This window comes from Carya illinoinensis, chromosome 1 (genome assembly GCF_018687715.1).
Source record: "Carya illinoinensis cultivar Pawnee chromosome 1, C.illinoinensisPawnee_v1, whole genome shotgun sequence".
Classification (NCBI taxonomy): Eukaryota; Viridiplantae; Streptophyta; class Magnoliopsida; order Fagales; family Juglandaceae; genus Carya; species Carya illinoinensis.
Genome location: NC_056752.1, coordinates 43,560,749 through 43,580,885, shown reverse-complemented (window position 1 = coordinate 43,580,885; position 20,137 = coordinate 43,560,749). Strand labels below are relative to the sequence as shown.

At 38.0% G+C, this 20,137-nt stretch overlaps 1 protein-coding gene across 1 annotated transcript; it reads right to left on the bottom strand.

The window, feature by feature from the left end:
- Positions 1–779: 779 nt before the first annotated feature.
- LOC122276176 lies at positions 780–18,454 on the bottom strand. Its single transcript, XM_043085739.1, has 18 exons — positions 18,020–18,454; positions 17,193–17,251; positions 16,822–16,903; positions 16,515–16,582; positions 15,550–15,619; positions 8,768–8,849; positions 8,390–8,454; positions 6,374–7,423; positions 6,154–6,216; positions 6,027–6,073; positions 5,052–5,097; positions 4,857–4,936; positions 4,305–4,418; positions 3,951–4,032; positions 3,451–3,579; positions 2,582–2,662; positions 1,380–1,505; positions 780–1,290 (listed from the first exon to the last, which is right to left on the bottom strand). Exons 1-18 carry the CDS (start codon positions 18,395–18,397, stop codon positions 1,219–1,221), a joined length of 2,694 nt encoding a protein of 897 aa, XP_042941673.1. The 5' UTR covers positions 18,398–18,454; the 3' UTR covers positions 780–1,218.
- Positions 18,455–20,137: the final 1,683 nt, after the last annotated feature.

Sequence of the window (20,137 nt, the reverse complement as noted above, 5' to 3'; positions counted from 1 at the left end):
TTTTCAAAAATATTTCGCTCAGGCACAAAAGTACCTTGTTCAGGAAAAACTAGCTTGTGAATTGTCTAAGTCATTCTTCTTACAAGAATTTTTGAAAAAATCTTGTAAGTCATTGAGCACAAACTAATAAGTCGAAACTTAAAAAGAGATTATTCTTAGAAGTCATAGGTTTTTGCAATGGATTTGCTCTAGGCTTCTTCTTCTTCTTCTTCTTCTTCTTTTTTAATTTTTTTTATGTTGGGTTCAATCATGTTTTCATTTTTTCTCCTCGATCGAGTCCTCCCCACCTTGTGTCATATTCAGGATTGAAAGCCATAGATCCAACTGCCACTCTGCCTGCGGGAGTGGTAAATAGAATTCTCTTTGGCAGACAAATGATTCTTTCAAGCTTTCCTTTCAACATCACTTGGAGCAATTTGAAACCTTTTTATTTCTCTAGTAATCAACAATGTACTGCTGATAGCATAGAGCTTTTCCATTTGCCTTTTCAGCTTTTTCTATTCAGAATTAGATGAGCCTGAAATTTGGCTGCTTTTGTCTTCTTGTTGTTTCTTGAATAAAGTGGGGCCAAGTCTGCTGTAGATTGCATATGGATCACTGCAAGCCCCTTCATGCGGATTACCCAGCCCTGTCATTTCTCTTTCGGGTTTTTGAGATTTACAAACTGTAAATCTTTTATAAAAAAGTGCATCTCATTTAAAAAAATATATATATATTTTTTCTTTTCAACAATACATGGGGGAAGGAAAACGAGACAATGAAGCAGGCACTATGGCACATATGCAAAACGTATTTCCTTTAGGAGATTAACCACATAACTGTCATATATAATCAACATAAGAGATCGTACTTTTCACATCCATACATAAAACTGGCTCCGTACTTGCCAATATGATTTATCTTCTCTTCAGGTTCTCAGAAAAATAAACTAGATAAAATAAAATAAAATAAAATAAAGAATTAAGGGGCAGTAAATATAGATTGAAATCTTCAGGGATGAATATTTATTTAAAACCCTATCTTTGAAGCATTATTTCCTTCGCTTCAATAGATTATGGTGTTTAAGGGGGGAAGAGGGGGTTTGATATTTGAAGACCAGGTTAAAGAGTATCTTATTCGTATAATTTTCCATTGCAGGTGCTTGATATCTATATAGCTGATGGGAGGTATATGTACAACCTTGCTGTGGGCCTCTGGACATCACAAGCTTCCTAGGCACTAGCTGATTGATGAGCTATCTTGTTGATTGGATTGCAATATGGTGGCAGTCTGGTAATTCGACTTCACATTCTGAAGGGGGAAAAGAAGAAGAAATCAGTAAACTGAAAACCAGAGAAGGTCAAGAAAGTATAATAGAGTATATTGTACTTCAAACATACCTCTAGCAGTGAGATGTAATAAAAATCCTCCATATGCTGCATAAGTGCACTCCCATCTCTAATTGAACGGAATATATTTATTTCAGTTTGTAAAAGCTTTTCAATCAGTTCTTTCTCACCCTTCATCTGTATAAATTGTTCTCAATCAGAATAACTTCAAAAATCAACGTGCTACATCTGGAATGAATGAGAACTGATAAAATAAGGGTGTCAGCTGTGCAGAAATTGTTGACAAAGAAATTAATTTGATGTAATGAATTAGAACCGATAAAATTAGGGTTCTGGAGTTCCTCAATCTTAAAAAATAAAGCAGGAACGCACAATACTGCATTCTATTAACCATACCATTATGGCCAGATGCCATCCTGGAGCAGCAGTCCATCCCCCCTTTTTTTTTTGGGGGGGGGTGTTGTGGGGGTTTGGAGTGAGTGCACCAGTCCTTCCTTAGTAAGATTTTATGTATTTTTTGTGGGTGGTGGTAGTTTTCTCTTCTGTTTGTTTCCATTTTTTAGGAACTTTGGTATCAACATGTGAAAAACAAGCTAAGTTAGCTAACTGACCTGATAAGTACACTTATTGTGATTAACTAAGTACTGTAAATGTATCAATGAAGCATAACATGATGTATAAACTCGTTAACTTGAAGTATATATTTAGTAATCTCGGTCTTTAAGTACAAGGATGTATTGGGTATGTTAGGAAAAACAATAGAAAAAAATTGAAATTCTTTAAAATAATCAACAGAATTGAGAAAATCAAATGGATTGACTGGTTTATTTGACGAGGCAATCCAACTAAACATGTGAATGGATCCGTTCAATTTGTTTCAAACTGATTCAACCAACAGAGCAGTTTCAAGGGGTGAACTGAACCAGAAATGAGACCAGTTCACAGTTCAACCTGTCGAACTGGCCTGTCTGGTCTATCTTTACAACATTGTTTAGTACTCCCATATGCAGTCTAGTTGTGCCTAGTTAATCTCATGTTTATGTCAGAAAATATATTGATAGCACTGCCACTAACATGCTGGAAATATAGTGGCAAATATAACGTCATGTCAGTAGATATATATTGCAAATTTGAAAACATCAATTTGTACATACCCAACATTGCATACCATATCATTGATGTATATTAAAGAATCAGATTCTCAAAACATGATGAGGGCAGAGGAAAAGAGAACGACTTAACAAGAAACATACAAATTCACTGACAAGAACATCCGGTGTGGACTCCCCAAGCACATCACCTTGGTAACCATCTCCTGAAAGCTCCATGTTTTCCTGTATACAATGTGTACCACATTATTAGCTTGTAACCAAGTCAATAATTAGCTAATTGGCTACACAATTTTCCTGCATAGCACATATAACACGAAATAGAGAATATTTGCGTCTGTTTTATAACATTCAACCATTCAACTGGTTATTGAATAAGTGGGAAATCAACTTTTAGCACATAGAAAGCGGCATTCATTATGCTAAAAGAATTATAATTGCTGACTACATGTAATTGGATATGAATTTGAATGATTAACGCCCATGCATGATTAACAGCTATTACAAGGAAATCATTGAGATTCAAACCACTAAAGTCTATTAAAGTTGACCAATGGAGTGAAGTATTAATAAAGTAGTTTTTGGCCTCGTCATTGACAGCTCTTGATCTTCAAAGGTCATTGCATTTCTTTCCTTCCAAAGAAGGTTCCAACCATAATGTCAATATTTTTATTCTCTTACGGTTCCTAAATTGCTTTGTAAGTGAAGGCTGCAGAAGGGATAAGGCTATTTGAAAAGTATGCGGACAGTAAATGAATTAATATTTCCACAATAGTCAATTGACAAGGCCAGTTGAGTTGTTCTCAGAAGTAATATTTCCACAGAATCAAATGAATTAAGCAGTCAAAATTTAAACAGCACTTATTCCTCCATCCATTTGAATAAAGTTAAACCTAAACAGCATTTACCAAAAAACATCCATGAAGATAACAAATTATAAAGCTTGGTGTGTTCTCTATATGTTATTAGTTTTTTCTTTTTGAATGACTAGTACAAGTTTAAAGCAAACCAACCACCAAGGCTTCTGTTAGATCTCCAGCTGCTAGATAAACAGGTTGAGCTACATGGCAATAACCCATCAAGCGAGGGACTGTTGGTATAATATCTCTGTGATTTACAACTCGCCAGCTATCTTTAACTTTCTGCAAATGTAAGTACAAGTTGTGTAAGCATTCACCAACCTTGGGGGTCCAGTACAAGAGGAGTAGATGCAGAAAAGGTTGCCATAACATACTAGCTAAAAAAACACAAAAAATAGTGTTATAGCACAAGCTGTGTGAATGTGTGTTGCATTCTGTTGCATAAGGAACTAATTGAGCAATTTTACTAGTCAACTCAATGGCTAGCTTGCTTGGTTTCCCTTGTTGCTCTTGTTAAGTTTCTACATGCTTGTGGCCTAACTTCATCACAAAATACAGAGCCATAGGGTAAAACTAGAGGTATCTATGCAAAATTATATAAAAAAAAAGTGGAGACTTCTGAAAATAAAATTGTAGATGGTGGTTTTTATTACCCTGTTATAAACTTCTGCAAACTTTTTGTTACCAACTCTAGGAGACCCAAAGTTATACATAGTCACAGAGATTGCCCCACACCTGATACACCAAAAAAAAAAAAAAGGGAAAAGGAAAATAGATAGTTAAGTTTCATTGCCATTACTCTCAAAACGCACTACATTAAAAATTACTACAAATACACAAGTTACTAATTTTACTAGGATCAAGTAATCTCTATCAATTCCTAATCATAAAAATGTCAAGTTAGCTTTCCATAGTTCTGAATACATAGACCTGAATCGTCAATGGAATTAATTTTCTGAAGTATGGAAGAATGAAGGACTCTATAAGTAGAAAGATAAACAGCATACTTAGCCAACTGACTAGAGGAAAGCTCGAGAGCAAGAAGGGTAGCCAATGCTCCGCCTAAACTATGCCCAGTCACATACACATGCCATTTGAGCAGCGGCTCAGAAAGATCATCTCTGTCACCAAACAAAAATCACAATAGGGCATGTTAATATAGCCACAATGCAGGACAACAGTGTGTCAGTTATTCAACATAGCCTGATCATTCAACTTAAATATCAATATCTTGTAATGCTATATATCAAGCCAAACCATAAAGATATGAGCAAGGAGCTACATGTTCAAACCACTAAAACAAAAATTAGAAAATCTGTACACACACATGGTTTGAAACATAACATTCTTCTAATTATTCTAAGAAACCATATCTTACTTTAGTTCAGTAGCTACTAGAAGCAAAATGAAACACTAAAAATAAACTTCTGACATCAGCATGAAGCTGATTAACTACCAACTATCAAGTTCCTTATGATTTAACCATCTACATGTTTCTCTCATGTGACATTAAGATATTAACTTCACTTGGAATAAAGTTGAACAAAAGAACAACTTACATATGACCGATTGCAGATTTAATGAGAGAAATTATCCTTGTCCTGACTGAATCATATGCACTTAGAAAACCACTGTGAACCTGAAATAATTGGCGCACCGTTACTTACATTAAACTAAAAAACAATTTTTGCTAACATTCTGTGTATCTCAAGAACGCTCTTAAACACAATGCAGTCTACCCTTCATATACATACTTGGACCTCTTGCTTGAAATCGCCCCCTATCCTTTCAGGATTTAGCCTGCATAAATGATATAAGAATCAGCAACAGAAACCAAATATAATGCGGAACACTTGATTGAAGTACCTCAAAATTATGAAGCTGTCAGATAAATCAATCGAAGCCCCAAGGCTAGGCCCACCTTTAAAAAAAATGCTTACTTGATATGATACCAAAAGATAGTTTTTGGTAAGAACAATCACGATGTACCAGTGTCCTAAATTCAATAGTATTTTAGCTTACAACTGAAATATTCATATTTTTTCCTCGAGATTATAAAACCATGTATTGATTTTCTTCATATCCGGAAGGTCATCTATAAAAAGAATGTGTTTTTTGCACTATGTTATAACAATAGTTAAGTAATTAAAATTACATGATACCAGAGCAGAAAACTTCGGGTCTGACCTGCTAGTTCAACTATCCCATTTAAAGAAAACTTAATGTCCCACATGTTGGATCCCACTCATTTAGAAGGAATTGGACTCATACATGAGGAAGAGTGTTAGACATGGTTAAGTAAATAGAATCACAATTTTTTCCTCAGCTTAAGCTTTAAGGATAATTGGTTATTTAGCTCTCTATGTATAACAACAAAACATTATACAGCTAATGAAGATATCACAATCCATGGAGCAGATGAGCAGTCTCCCTGCCAAAGGTCACATCCACTAAATTAGGAAGGGTGCTAGTTGTCAACGGACATGTAAAGTCTATATATCTAATATACAGAACTCAAGGCCAATTTATTCGGCCATTCACACTATCTTGACACTAGTTTCATGAAATACCAACAATAAACCAGACAAAGGTGACTTGTCAAAAAAAAAAAAAAAAAAACCAGACAAAAGAGGGAAGTTAAAATGAATAAAATTAAAAACCGCCACGCAAGTTGAGCTTTTCTTTTTATAGTTCACTACACTAGTTGAGCCAAATGGATATTATATTACCCAGCAGGAACTAGCATCAGATCAGTTCTCAGGTCCTTCCATCGTGCCTGAAAAAGGAATATATGAGCAATTTGAACTGAGAAAAAAATAACCCAACTCCTCAGTGGGGAAAAATGGTATAACCTACTTGTTCAGTCCCTCTGAAAGCGATAACTAATCTTCTCCTTGCAAAATCACGCCAAATTGCAACCTGCAGCTCTCAATAATTAATTTGATTTACAGAAAAAGAGTCTTATGTTCAAACTATAGTGTTTCACCCCTTGTCAAGGTTAAGGAAACATTTCCCATTCCATTAAATCTTGAGAAATACAACAGGTGAACTCCTTTCTGAGGAAATAAAATCTCACCTGTGTGTCTGTGGATTCATTATCTAAGAAACATATCTTCTCAAATTCAGACTTGATAAAACTAGGATGGCCAAGTGATGTGGCAAGCATAGCCCAAGCTTCCATGGCAGTCTCAGCAGTTGAAAAAAGTGCTTTCATCTCCTCAGCTCTCTTTTCATCCACGACTGGCCCATTCCTAGAGTTGGAAAGCTTCTCACTTGTAGAGTGTCTTACATCACCATCATCTTCCAGTTTGATAGGATTTTCTTCTTTTGCTTCATTCTTTCCAACAGGACGCCCATTCCTTGTTAATTGAGAAACAGTTGCATTCAGAAGCATCAATGCTCCTAGAACAGAATCGGTCTGTTTCATCATATCCTGTGTCACTTTTTTAATATCTGGTATTGATGACCCTATTTTGCTAATGCCAAGTGAGCCACTTGTTTGATCGATCTTGTCACCCAGACTTTCTGGAGTTGCAAGCCCTGATTCAATATAACCCTCTTCTGCAATTTTTTGAGATTGCAAGCCAATTCTATTTAACAAGTCAAATGATTCCCACTTTAAATTCTCAGGAACAGAGAGACCAAGTTTCTGAACAACATTTTGATTGATAACATCAGCAAAGTGCCTCCAAAAAATTTTATCCGATTGCTCCGAATCACCAACAGGTGTCACTGTTTCAAAGGGATGTTCACTCTCCATACCACCATTCTCTGCATAAAAATCCTCTAATTTGCTATCTTCATTGTAGCCTGTGTCATTAGAAGAGGCTGAATCTCTATCCATTTGTGAAGGCATGTCTGACACAATAGAATCATTTGATTTTCCGAGTCCCATGGTGTCATAATTGTAAATGTTAGAAAACTGACCCTTCCAAAGGTTCGCATCATTGAAAGCCTTTAACTGCCCAAAAGCATATTGTACAAACTGCCGTGCTTGTACAGACTCAGAGCCCACAACCATTTTCAGAGCAGACTCAAAACCTTGTTTCCGAAGAAATTCCAAAACAAGGGGAACCCTCCACCATTTTTTGTCTTCATCAATTTCATCAAAATTTTTGTACTGGACCTAAAACCCCACAATCAGCAAGAATAAGCCAGAGAGATGCTAGTTAAAAAAAAAAATAGGTTTACAAATCACAAAACAGCAGTGATGACTTAAGAGTGAGTTCAATGAAGATCTTCATTACATCATGAATTTTACAGTACCTAAAACAATAAGACTTTGAAGCTTGAAAAATAGTTCATGAAATACATAAAGGATATAATCACTTTTCTTCCCTCTAATATCAGAAACGTAGCTTCATGGTGTTCCAATCCCTCTCACAAGTGGAATTGTCAGAATTCAGAAAAAGATATAGAAAAAATAGGAACAATCCACAAAAAGGACACAAACTACATTTCAGCATGCTTGTTCAAAAAGGAAAAAAAAACACATTTTCACAAGCTTGTTCCTCGAGGATACCGAACTTCAGCAAGTAATCTTTTTCAGAAATGAAGAATGTTTCTATAGGATAAGTATACGACAAAATGACAAAAGAAAATTCAGAAGATAAATGATATTCAAGAAGGAGTCACAATGCATACTGCCCAAAGCATGCGGCTAATCAAACAAGGAAAGACAAAAAATATCCTTCATTGAATTTCCATTAACCTCTACCTCTTTAAAAGTACAAATGTTCCTCTCCCTCCAAGTTGTCCAGATAATACAATGAGGAATAGCCACCAAATGCCACTAAACTCAGGAAAACAGCACAGTCCAAGGCATCACCCCACAAACACCGTGAACATATTTAATTGATAATTCTTATGTCTTTCACATCATAACTCAGAATCCACAATGACATCAGCATATAACCTAAATACTTTAGGTTTATAATAGTGTTTTTTTTTTCTAGCAGTTATTTATCTACACCAGATGGACCCAAATCAAAATAAGTTTTAGACTCCTGACAGTAAGAAACATATTTGAAAGTCCTGGTCCCTATAATTATCAATTTAATGTTGACTTTCTTGTGTATTGAGGAGATCTTACCTCCAGCTGTATCTTTCCACCACCACCAATTCCTTCCAACTCCACTACCATTTCATGTGTATATCCTAGCAAAAGACATGTTTGTTATTAGATCGTATTCAAACAAAACTTGTAGCCTTGCATTGAAGTAACCTGCTGAACATTAGTACGCTTGTAATTAAAGAAGTCAAGTTTTGTAGATCTCATAATAAGACAAATAAAAAGAAAAGATTATATATTTTATATTATGCCTTTTGACAGTCTGAGTGCCTACACAAGTACAATAAGGAACATAATACAACTGCTACATATCAGATGCAAAACACCAACACAATGGTGACATGACATCATCTTGATTCCAAACATAAACACAATGTCAATGTTTTGTCAGATTCTCACCATCACAGAGGCAATCGAGACTAATGCCTGCATTACCCATTCGCTTATGTGGAGTTACAAGGTTTGCATCCCAGGCTGCAACCTAAAGTTTTAACAACAGAAGTTAACAAATGAGAAGAAAGGTTTTGGAGAAACCATAAACTACACTTTGAAAGTAAAAATGGTTGTAAATATATTCTTTGACTATTTAATCAAAAAATAAATTAATAACTCATCTAAACGTTGATATAGTTCCCTGTGCACGTATTCAAAAAATTTATGAGGTGCCCCATTGTTATTACCATTAGAAGAAGAAGCACAATATAATGATGAAGATGATGACAGTTCTAGAATTGCTAGTATTTAACTTATATGACACTCTACCTCCACCCCCAAACAAAGATTGTAAAGTCCAACTTTGAAAGGAACATCATTTGACTTTTCAAAGATAATTAATGATTCAACTAAAATTGAGTCCAGTGAAATTTCACAATGGACAATATTTTGAAGTATTCCAAGGAGGAATAGTGGATAAATATGAGACAAAGGTAATAGCTGTCAGCAAGTTGAAAAAACAAATAAGATAGATTTCGTTTGCAACAACCAAGGGATAGTGCGTCTGCACTTGAACTCCAAAAGAATAAGGTTACAATTAGAGATTTTTGGAGCCATAATAAAGTACAATCCCATCCAATAAAGGACCAGTACCATACTTGGCACTTATCTAACTTTAATGAAACATAACCAACCAAACAGAAGCGTTACAGTCTTCCCCACTTAAATCCATAACATCCTAACCCACACTCACGTTAAATTGCAATGCCCCACCACTACATAGTGTTACTAGTGTTAATGCCAAAAATCACACAACAATCCGGATGGGGAGAAGGAGCCGGGATCAATCTGAGCCTCAATCAGTGTAGTTTAGAGCTCCCGGCGTGGTCCGGTGCGGCTGTGTGTACATCCATGACAGTGAATGAAAAATAAATGTTGAGAATGTAAAAGAGAGGAAGATACGCAGATTTATGTGGTTTGGCATAAAGCCTACGTCCACGGGGTTTTAGGGAGGGTATTTCCACTATAATAAGCTTATTTACAGTCCCTCATCGCCTCCTTTCTCACTGTACAATGGAAATCTTGAATATCTTTGCTGGAAAATTTGTTCTCACTAGAGAACCTCTCGAGAGGTTGAAGAAGTTGAAAAAGAAGTCAAAGCCCCAAAAAATCCTCTTGAAATCGTCTGACCGTTTCCTTTTAGCATGGCCCTAGGGAGTGGTAAGGATTGACTGTCTTTCCCTTGTGTGTCTAACATTCTCTCTTCTCTCCACTTTTTCCTTTTATCTTTTCGACCCTTTCTCCTGACACCCTCATTTCCCTTATCCCCTACTTGTCTCCCCTCCCTCCCTCTTCTTTCGTCTTCTAGTGGTGGGACCTCTTCCCTTGGGCCGAGCCTATTAGGCTTACTTTGGGCCGGGTATATTTTATCCCTTCCAATTGCGCATGATTCTTAAGGACAATTTGTTCCAAAAAGGACCTTGAGAATCTTTAAATATAAAGTATGTGGTCAAAATGATTCCCGAATTCCATAGAGAAGTAAACTCCAAGAGCGGGTTCCTGGTTATTTGTTTGACTTGCATTAAGAGACAAAGATTTCCGGGCGTGGAGTTAGGCGGGAGGTATACTCGACCACATAAGATGTGAGCGAGGAGCTTGCACGTGGCGGGACATGTACTCGACCGCGTAAGATGCGAGCGCGAAGTTCAATGTGGCAGGAGGTATACTCGACCACATAAGATGCGATCGCGAAGCTCAGATGTGGCGAGAGATGAACTCAACCTCGTAAGATACTAGCGCGGAGCTCAGACGTGGCTAGAGATGAACTCAACTGCATAAGTGGCGAGCACGGAGCTCGGTGTGGCGAAAGGTATACTCGACCACGTAAGATGCGCAAGAAGGTGATTGGGCAATCAAGTGACTTGCCTGCCTGCTCGAGCGCCTGGGAGGCCGAGCATGCCATGACCCTTCTCGCTTGTTAACTTGTTATGAAAATGATGGCAAGCAGGGAAGCCAAAAGTATGTACTCGCCCCTCGTTGTCGAGAATCGTATATTCATCTGACGTTTTTATTTTGATGGTGTTGGTGAGATTTTACTTTTTCATCCTGAATTGTTGTTAACGTTTCCATTTTATTGTTAGTGTTGTAGTTTGTATGTGGTAACCCTCACAGAGGGGTTAGGGAGCCCGTCGACCACCTAGATCCACCTTAGGCAATTGTCGAGCCGATCGACTAGTTCCCGAAGGCATCACGTGTAAGGAAATTGTGGAGCTCGGAGGCTTCTTAACTCCGAAGGCTCATTTTTAACGTTTCCATTTTATTGTCAATGTTGGAGCTTGTATGTGGTAACCCACCCAGAGGGGTTAGGGAGCCCGTCGACCACCTACATCCACCTTAGGCAGTTGTCGAGCCGATCGACTCGTTCCCGAAGGTATCCAGTGCAAGGTAGTTATGAAGCTCGGAGGCTTCTTAACTCCAAAGGCTCATTCTGTTGGTAGTGATTCTGGCACGAGTGCGTACACTCGGCTTTCGCTGGTGGAGATGTCATCCCGTGGTTCTTCTCGTCCACCCTCGTAGATTAAGGGAATGGATGAGGTAATCTTGTAGAGACATGGTGTTTGGCTCCCCTGGTCTTCTCGTCAACCTTGTAGACTGAGGGAAGGGATGAGGCAAGCTTGTGGAGCCACGATGCGTCTTCTCGTCGCTGGAAGTTCAAGAGTCAATGTGGACAGTTAGGGTGCTTGACCAAGATACGGAAGTCAAATCGGTTAGTATAAACAACCTAAATAACAAAGTGAGGTTCACAAACCTGCTTTCATGGCGAGGGTTGGAGGTGTACCGACGAGGCCTGTGGGTTGCCACATTTCAGCGATGACGTAGGTTTGAGTTGCCTGCATGCATGTTAATGCCAAGCAGCTTATTCCGATGGAATTATATTGGAATGTCCAAGCGGTACCCGAGTGGGGCTATGTAGCCGGTGTTCCGCATCACAGGAAGTAATTTTGTTAGTAAAAATCGAATTCACATAAATTTAAAAATAAACAAACTTGTGCATTTTAGCCGTTGCGTGCAAATTTTGCTCTACTGAAATTGTATGCTGATTGCTACTTCTCTTCTTCCTTGGCATCATTTTCCTTTCAAGCCTTTCTATGTTTTTTTTTTTTAATTATGAGTATCCTTCGAGATGCATGCTTGTCTATGGTTTCTATCCATACAGTTGAGCGGGGGCATCTTAGTCATAGAAAATGCCAGTGGCGACGACATTGTGCCCGTTGGTCAGGAACCACGGGTGAGTCAGGGCTCCTTTGGCCGTGCATGTGGAGGCCAAGAAAGGACTAGTAGAGCACGTTGCATGAGCCATGCAAAGTGTGTGTTGCCCATGTAGCCAAAAAATCGGGTAGTCTTGTGCTGGAGGTTGGCGGCTCAATCACCCAAGCCGTGCACTTGTTCATACTGAGAATCCTGTTGTAGGGCAAGGTTGGCGAGAAGTCTACTGTTTATTGTGGAAGAGTCCAAAGAGCTTGCATGGCCGTGGAGTCTGGATGAGTCGTACTGGCTGAGGAGGTCTATGCCCAAGGACATTGGTTGGGTTGTCACTAGCCAAGTAGACTGGACGATGAGTTGTGAACTGGCCGTCGAGTCACATGGCCGTGGGCAAGAAGTCTGGCGATGAGCAGCATGGTCGTGGTGCAATGGGGAGGTCAGCTCATAACTCTGGCCATGGGAGAGGTGCCCAATGGGAGAGGAGGAGAGGCCGAGGAGGACATGCCCAGTGGCCGAGGAGCCACAAGATGGACAAGGAGGCCGTGACAGTGTTGATCAGCAACGCACGGAAACACATGGCCAGGGAGTCCTCTCGCCAGCTTTCTCTGTCATGAGGAGGCAACACGCCGGCAGACTTAATAGTTCATCGAAGGCTGGCTGGTCATTGCTCTCCAATCACTGTGATTCTCTGCAAGGTTGGTGTCCTAGAGGTTGATGCTCTGGTGTTCGTCGTTGTTTAGGAAGGGAGGCTCCTTAACGAAGATAGAAACCACCGGCAACCATAATGGTGGCCGCCGATGACTTTACTAGGCCATCCGTGGGGTTTGTGGGGAGTTCTAGCCAGAGCACTCCCGTGCATGTGTTGCATGTGGCGAGGCCGCTGCTGGTTGGGGGTGGTCGCCAAGGAGGAAGAAAGGTGGCCACTAGAAGCCCTATCGCGCCACTGCAAGGTTGAGCTGAGGAGTTCCAGCCGCTGCTCTCCAGTGCACATAACATGCATGGATGTGTGGCTTCAAGCCACCGTTGCCCACCGTGTGTAGGGGCACGTTTTAGGCGGGGTCTACACATGCTGGCAGTCCACATGGTGGCCACCGGCACCCCTGCTGTGCCATGGTGCTATTGGGCCAAGGTGATGTTGGCCACATGCAATCTCATGCACATGGCCGTGCGGCGAGGTCCCTACCGTAGGGAGGCGGTCATGGACCGTTTTCAAGGAGATAGACGGCACCGACGGTTTGTACGGTGACCATCGGCTTAACTCCCTAACTGTGCCACATCGGGGCAGTGGCTCTTCTTGGCGCATGCTGGCCCAAACACTGGGTGAGGTCCACCGTGCGTCAAACAGAGACTGCCGACGATCCATGTGGTGGCCAGCAGAGGCTCACTGGACCTCACAGAGGGCTGCCGCGCCGCGAGGCTTCTGGATGCACAGCGACGTGCACCCGTTGTGCATTGTGTGTGCCATGCATAGTTCGAACGTGCATGGGCACTATGCACTTAAGCGCACAATATCCGCCCGCTATGTTGTTGTGTTTGTGTACATACTTATTTACTGTGCATGTAAGTGCACAATACACTTAAAAGTGTGCAAAGTGCTTACAACTCAAGTGGCTGGGTAATTCGGGTTCCCGACTTCACACGCCAGGTTCATAAAAAGAAAGCTCTTTAAGTGCACAACGCATTCAATCACCTAGGTGAGGAGAGGTACACTCACCCAATTTTTTGTAACAAAACCTTTTATAAAATATAAGAAGGGAGAAGCTGAGAATACTTATTTGGAGAAGAATTTTATCTGCTCATTCGGAGATTATGCGGCGCGCCGGAAAATCATCATTCTCCCAATTCTAGTTTAGAAGGTATATTAGATCCCACAGACAAAGCCAACTATTAATGTCAAAAATCACAAAATAGTCCAAAATGGGAGAAAAAGTCATTCTCGGCGTGACGATCTGGGCCTCGATCAGTGTAGTCTAGAACCCCCGGCGTGGTCCGGCGCGGTTGTACGTACGTCCACGGCAATGAATGAAAAATAAATACTGAGAATGTAAAAGAGAGGGAAATATACAAATTTACGTGGTTCGGTATAAAACCTATGTCCACGGGATTTTTTGGGAAGGTATTTCCATTATAATAAGCTTATTTACAATCCCTCATCACCTCTCATTTCTCACTGTACAATGGAAATCTAGAATATATTTGCTGGAGAATCTGTTCTCACTGGAGACCCTCTCGAGAGGTTAAAGAAGTTGAAGAAGAAGTTGAAGTCCCAAAAAATCCTCTTGAAATCGTCTGGACGTTTCCTTTTTATTTGCCCCCTCTTTTCACATGCTTCTAGGGAGTGGTGAGGATTGGCCGCCTTTTCCTTGTCTGTTTGACATTTTCTCTTCTCTCCACTTTCTCCTTTTATCTTCCCGTCCCTTTCTCCTGACACACTACCTTCCCTTTTTCCCTCTTTGTCTCTCCTTCCTCTCTCTTCCTTTGTCTTCTAGTGGTGAGACCTCTTCCCTTGGTCTGGGCCTAGTAGTCTTACTTTGGGTGGGTATATTTTATCCCTTCCAGTTAGCTCAATTTAATTCTATTTGTAACAATCTAAGGAAAAAAAGAATTAGGTTGTGTTTGGTTGTTGAACCAAACTCAATTCATCTCCAACCAATCATTGATGAGATCCACTACTTTTTCAACTTCCCACAAAAAGTTAAGATCATCTCAACCTACTTCATACATTTCAACCTAAAAAGTTAAACCTATCTCAACCTAAAAAAGTTAAACTCATCTCAATGGGGCCCACAAAATACTATTATTCACAACTCATCTCAACTGAAATTCTATGGAATTATTCTAAAGCCCAGTTCCACTTGGTAAAGAACCAATGTGGGACTTGACAATCATACCACTCTGTTGGGACTTAACCAACACCTGGGGCGTTATGCTATTCACCCAAATCTCATGTCTGAGGTAATTCTTATATAGGAGATTTTCATTACAAAAATTCTATGTGCAGTCACTTTTATATACTCCATGCATACGCTACTCATATGATGGGTTGTGTCACTTTTTTTAAATATAAACTAACTGTTTTGGCCAATCACATCACTGGAGTGCGCAAGCAGTACATAAAAATGATTGTATGTAGCAAAACTCTTTTCAGTATAACAACAAGAATCACATGAAAACTTCTATTACTAGGCTTTGTATATTAAGAGATCCTAAATCAATCTATGTTTTCTATAACCTTTTCGTAAAGGGCTATCTTTTAGGATTTTGTAACTATACGACTCATTTAGTAGATTTCTATTTGTTTCAATTATTCTTTATGAAGAATCATCTTTGATGATTTAGTTAGTGTGCAATATTTTTTGGTAATTCTTTCAGGCTTTTTCAGACAACTTGAAAATGAACTGCACTTCTTTTGATGTGCGGACGTATGATTCATTCCCCTAACACTCATGTTTCAAATGCAACAGCTAGAAAGCATGCAAATGAACCTGGAGAAACTTTGTTGGAGGCTTCTTGATGTTAAAAGTGAAGTCCTCATTCCATCTCGGCTCCTTTGTCCTGCCATCACGTAATTGTACATATAATCAAACCTATGAAAGGAGTCCATCCAAAGTAAGCTTCCACAAATTTGCTACATCCACTGAATTTGATAGTTGTGTCCCCCGCTTTTGGCCTATGGAACATATTACCCACAGCTATATTTGTTCTGTCAACAGTAAAGAATGTATTCCAATCTACAACTTGATTTTGCAAAGCTACAAGCGTTTTTAGAATTTTCTGATAAGCAATAGAAAATTAGTAAAATATATAATTATACAAGTTAAATTTTCTCTGGTTCCTCTAATATAGCCCAATGATTATATAACAACATATTATTTTTGATAAAGCATTGCACAAAAGATTTTCAGAAATATCAGTTGATATAGTCAGGATTTTCAAATAATTATAAGATATATAGACATATAATACTCAACAACAAAAAAAGATTATAAAAAATGAACACATTTAAAAGAGAAAATATAACCGCTAAGTCCTGCAATCCCTTTAATTTGAGTACCAAATCCCTGATATAAAGGAATCTAGGCATAATAAATCTAGAAACAAATAAGCTTTTACAACACTTTGCAGAAACCAAGTAGAGACTATAAATCATTCTTAATTAATCTAAAAACTCAAGTCGGTGGGCTTTTCTAACATTATCTACTTAAAATTCAAGCCAACTACGTATCTCTCATTCTTCATAAATATTTAGTTAACTTACATTCATTGAACTCTCCATATTATGTTTCAACAAGAAGCAATCTTATTAAAATCACAGACAACCACAAAACATACCAAAAGCGCAACATTTCAGCATTACCAAAGTTTTTAAGCAAGGTATAGCCTGGGAACCATGAAGAAATATCTACATATTTAGTTTGACGATAATCTAGATGAAGCAAAAATAACTTACCCCCATTTGACCTTGCTTTTGACAACTTGTCCATCCAATTGCATGACCACATATGGATCACTTGTTCCCTAAAAGCATGCAAAAAGTTGCAAATGTAGGGCAGAAAAAGGAAACAAAAGGAAAATATATAGAGTGGAAACACAACTAATGCGATCCTCCTCCTCCTTCTTCCTTTTTTTTTTTTTTTTTTTTTTTTGCAAAAATGAACTTTTGTGATAAAAATGGAAAATTTGTATCCATGCAAGGAAGAAAACAAATATATACTAACTAGTCCTGTTTACATGAAAGATTAAAGAAGATAACCTACCCACGGATCCATGGCTGGCAAATCCAAACCCTTTTTTAACTTTATGAACAATTGGCCGTCATATATCTCACGTACAAATGACCTGTATTTGTGAAAGTCAAATTTTACCAGTCCTAAATTTCCCATTTACACTAGGACCCGCTTCAATGAACGGCATAAGCATGACTACAATTGGATTAGTGCACGGACAACATTCAAAACGTTATTCAGTGGAAGTAAAGAGCAACTGTTAACAACCAATCAAGCTTATAGCAGTAGGAACAACAAACTTATCAAAACTTTAAGAACTATATAATATCTCAAGTCTTTAACTTCTTTTTTTCTCCTCAATATCTAAGTAGTAAACTATCAAAACAATAATGCTCACATACTCTGATAGATACACTGTCTTACAACCTGCAGCATCAATCTCACACCTCCCGACCTTTTCCTGAGCAAAATGAAGCCAATTATAAATTATAATTACACATAAACCAAAACTCAACATTTTTTAATGACTCAGCTTTTTCTCTTGCGGATGAAAACGCCTCTGCTCTTTCCCGTGAAAGATGGGAAAGAGAATGAAAACAACCTCCGAGTCGTCTTCAGTTATCCGATAATAGGGAGAAAATGCTCAACTTATGCAATTGCACAAGGCTTACCAAGTTAAAATTTATGTTTTTGTAATTGATAACTAAACAATACAAAGTATGGGGCCTCATTTTTACGCTCATCTTCCTTCCCTTTGATTTCCAAGACTTGACACACAACACTAGACATTGATAGGGTTTTGGGCGGAGAAAAGAGGGGGAAATGGAAACAACATTCCTTCTCTTGCCTTGCCCGGGAAAGAAAAAAGGAAAAATTCCTAGCCTTATTTTGTTCTTGTTTTTTGAGTTCTATTTGATTTTAAACACAATTGAATTTGCTCAACTGCAACAGGATCCTCAGCGAATATATTTGTAGATCTCTTTTGTACGTCCAATGACCAATTGAATTAAAAACAAGACTGAATTTTCCAGTTTGGTTTCATCTTTTCTGTCTTTTCTTTTTTCAATTTCTGGTTCTTTGTCGTACACTTGGAATTACACGGCAGAAAATAATAGCCTCCAATTTCTTTCCCTTCCATCAAACATTATCTCAGCGACCAAATAGAACCACACAAAAATTTGAACGATTAAAAAAGGGGGCGAGAAAAGGCAGTTGAAGAATCGTTTACTGAGGGACTTGTGTAGGCTTCGAATGCGAAACCAGCAAGAATGACAGCGAAATTGATATCGAACGGGGGCCGCTCATTCTCTTCCTCCTGAATCGAAACCCTTTCGATCTCGGAGCCGGTTTTACAGAAACAACAAACAGAGTAAACTCCCTCTCTGCCTCTGAACTTCTCACGCAAAGTGAAGACCCTAACTTTCCGGGGAAACGGTGCAGGGAACCACCGAAGAAGTTTAGGGTTTCGGACAAAGGATAGCTTGGGGGAGAGGGTGGAGACGCAGTGATGGAATTGGAGATGGGTGGCCATGGCCATGGCCGAGACAGTGGTGCTGTGCGGCAAGAGATGGGTGAGTTTGTGAAGTGTTAATGGAGGTAGTGGCATCCGTGTAATTATATGTGTATATTGAGGGGTATTTTTGGAGGTGGTGCGCTTATTGTTAACGGCCACGTAAGTGGAGACAAGCTTTTAGAAACAACTAGAGACACGCGGCAAACGGTCTTTCTAGATTCCGAGATCCTATGCTGCATGTTGACAGTTGTACTTATAGTTATATAGGTCGCCGAAATCTGACTGTACCGGTGGCGTTTCTTTTGAAAATAATCTTGGGCTTTCCCATAGGAGCTACTAAACCCCGGCAAGTATTTGGGCTTTTCGATCCCAAGGCATTTGGGGTCTTCTAAATTTCTTTTTCAAGAGTGTTAAATTTGAGTTTATTTGTAGGGAAATAAAATTTTAAAGAGTTATGTTATATATAGTTATTTTTATATATTTTTTTATATATTTTATTAATATGATTGGTTAAAATAATTATTTTATATTAAAAAAATGATAGAACCAATCATACTAATCGAGTACATAAAAGTGATGCACCTAAAATTTTTACACTTTTAATTATTTTTGTATTTTTAGAATATGTAGTCCCATATATATATTTAAAAAAATAAATAAATATGATATTTTTTTAGTTTTAGTGTATGTAATCCCATATATATATATATATATATATTAAAAGTAAGTAAATATGGTATATATGTGAAAAAATTATTTTTTAATGATAAATCTATTTTTTTCAAAATTAGTGTGCAGAACTTGCATATCCTATGTTTATATCTAATATTACTCTTATTTTTGTATTCATTAGATAATTAATATTTTATGAAATTTTTTATAACATATCATAATGAGAGGTTCATTTAGAGATCACTCATATTAGAATAAGATGTTTATATTATTCCTTCTAGCGATCGGAAAAGAAAGAAATAGTTTATATATAAAGAGTCAAGAAACATGATCGATTGAGCATGTAATTCGAACCCACACCTGTGATATATAGGAGTTAGAGATCAATGTGCGCAGGCATGTCGATATGCTGTATGAATTGGTTTGGCATGACAATTAATTGGCCATGCATGAACATATCAAAGAAGGTTAAACATATAAATCAAGCTTTTTGAAAAGCAGTATGTTGAACCCAAGATTTCAAGTTTTGTGTAATTATATATTTACACATGGATTTTGATGATAACAAATGAATTCAAAGAATAAAGAAGTCTCAAGCTCAAGTTGTCTACACAATGGAGTCAAGCACATCAAGGAAACAAGCATGAGCAAGAAGGGAACAAGTTCACATTAAAATTATAGAGTAATGTTGTAAATCTCTTCAAAATTCGAAATTAGGATTAATGCTCAAAATTAATATTTTATCATAAAGCATTAAAATACATTTTCCACATGTGCATGAATATTTTTGAAAATTAAATTTGAAAATTTTGAAAGATGATTGATTGTCATCTTTTGCATGTGCATGCCTTGATTAAAGGGTTGAACTTTGAAAATATTAAAGATGATTGATTGTCATCTTTTGCATGTGCATGCCTTGATTAAAGAGTTGAACTTTGAAAATATTAAAGATGATTGATTGTCATCTTTTGCATGTGCATGTTTTATTTGAATATTTTCAAAAGTGATTGATGCTTTTTTAGACTTATACAAAAAGTAAAAGATTAGGTTTGAATTTTTTGAAAATGAAAATATGCTCATTTTGTCATATGTCAAAAGTAAAAGATTAGGTTTGATTTTTTGAAAAAGTGAATGATGTTGTCTTTGACAATTGAAAAAGAA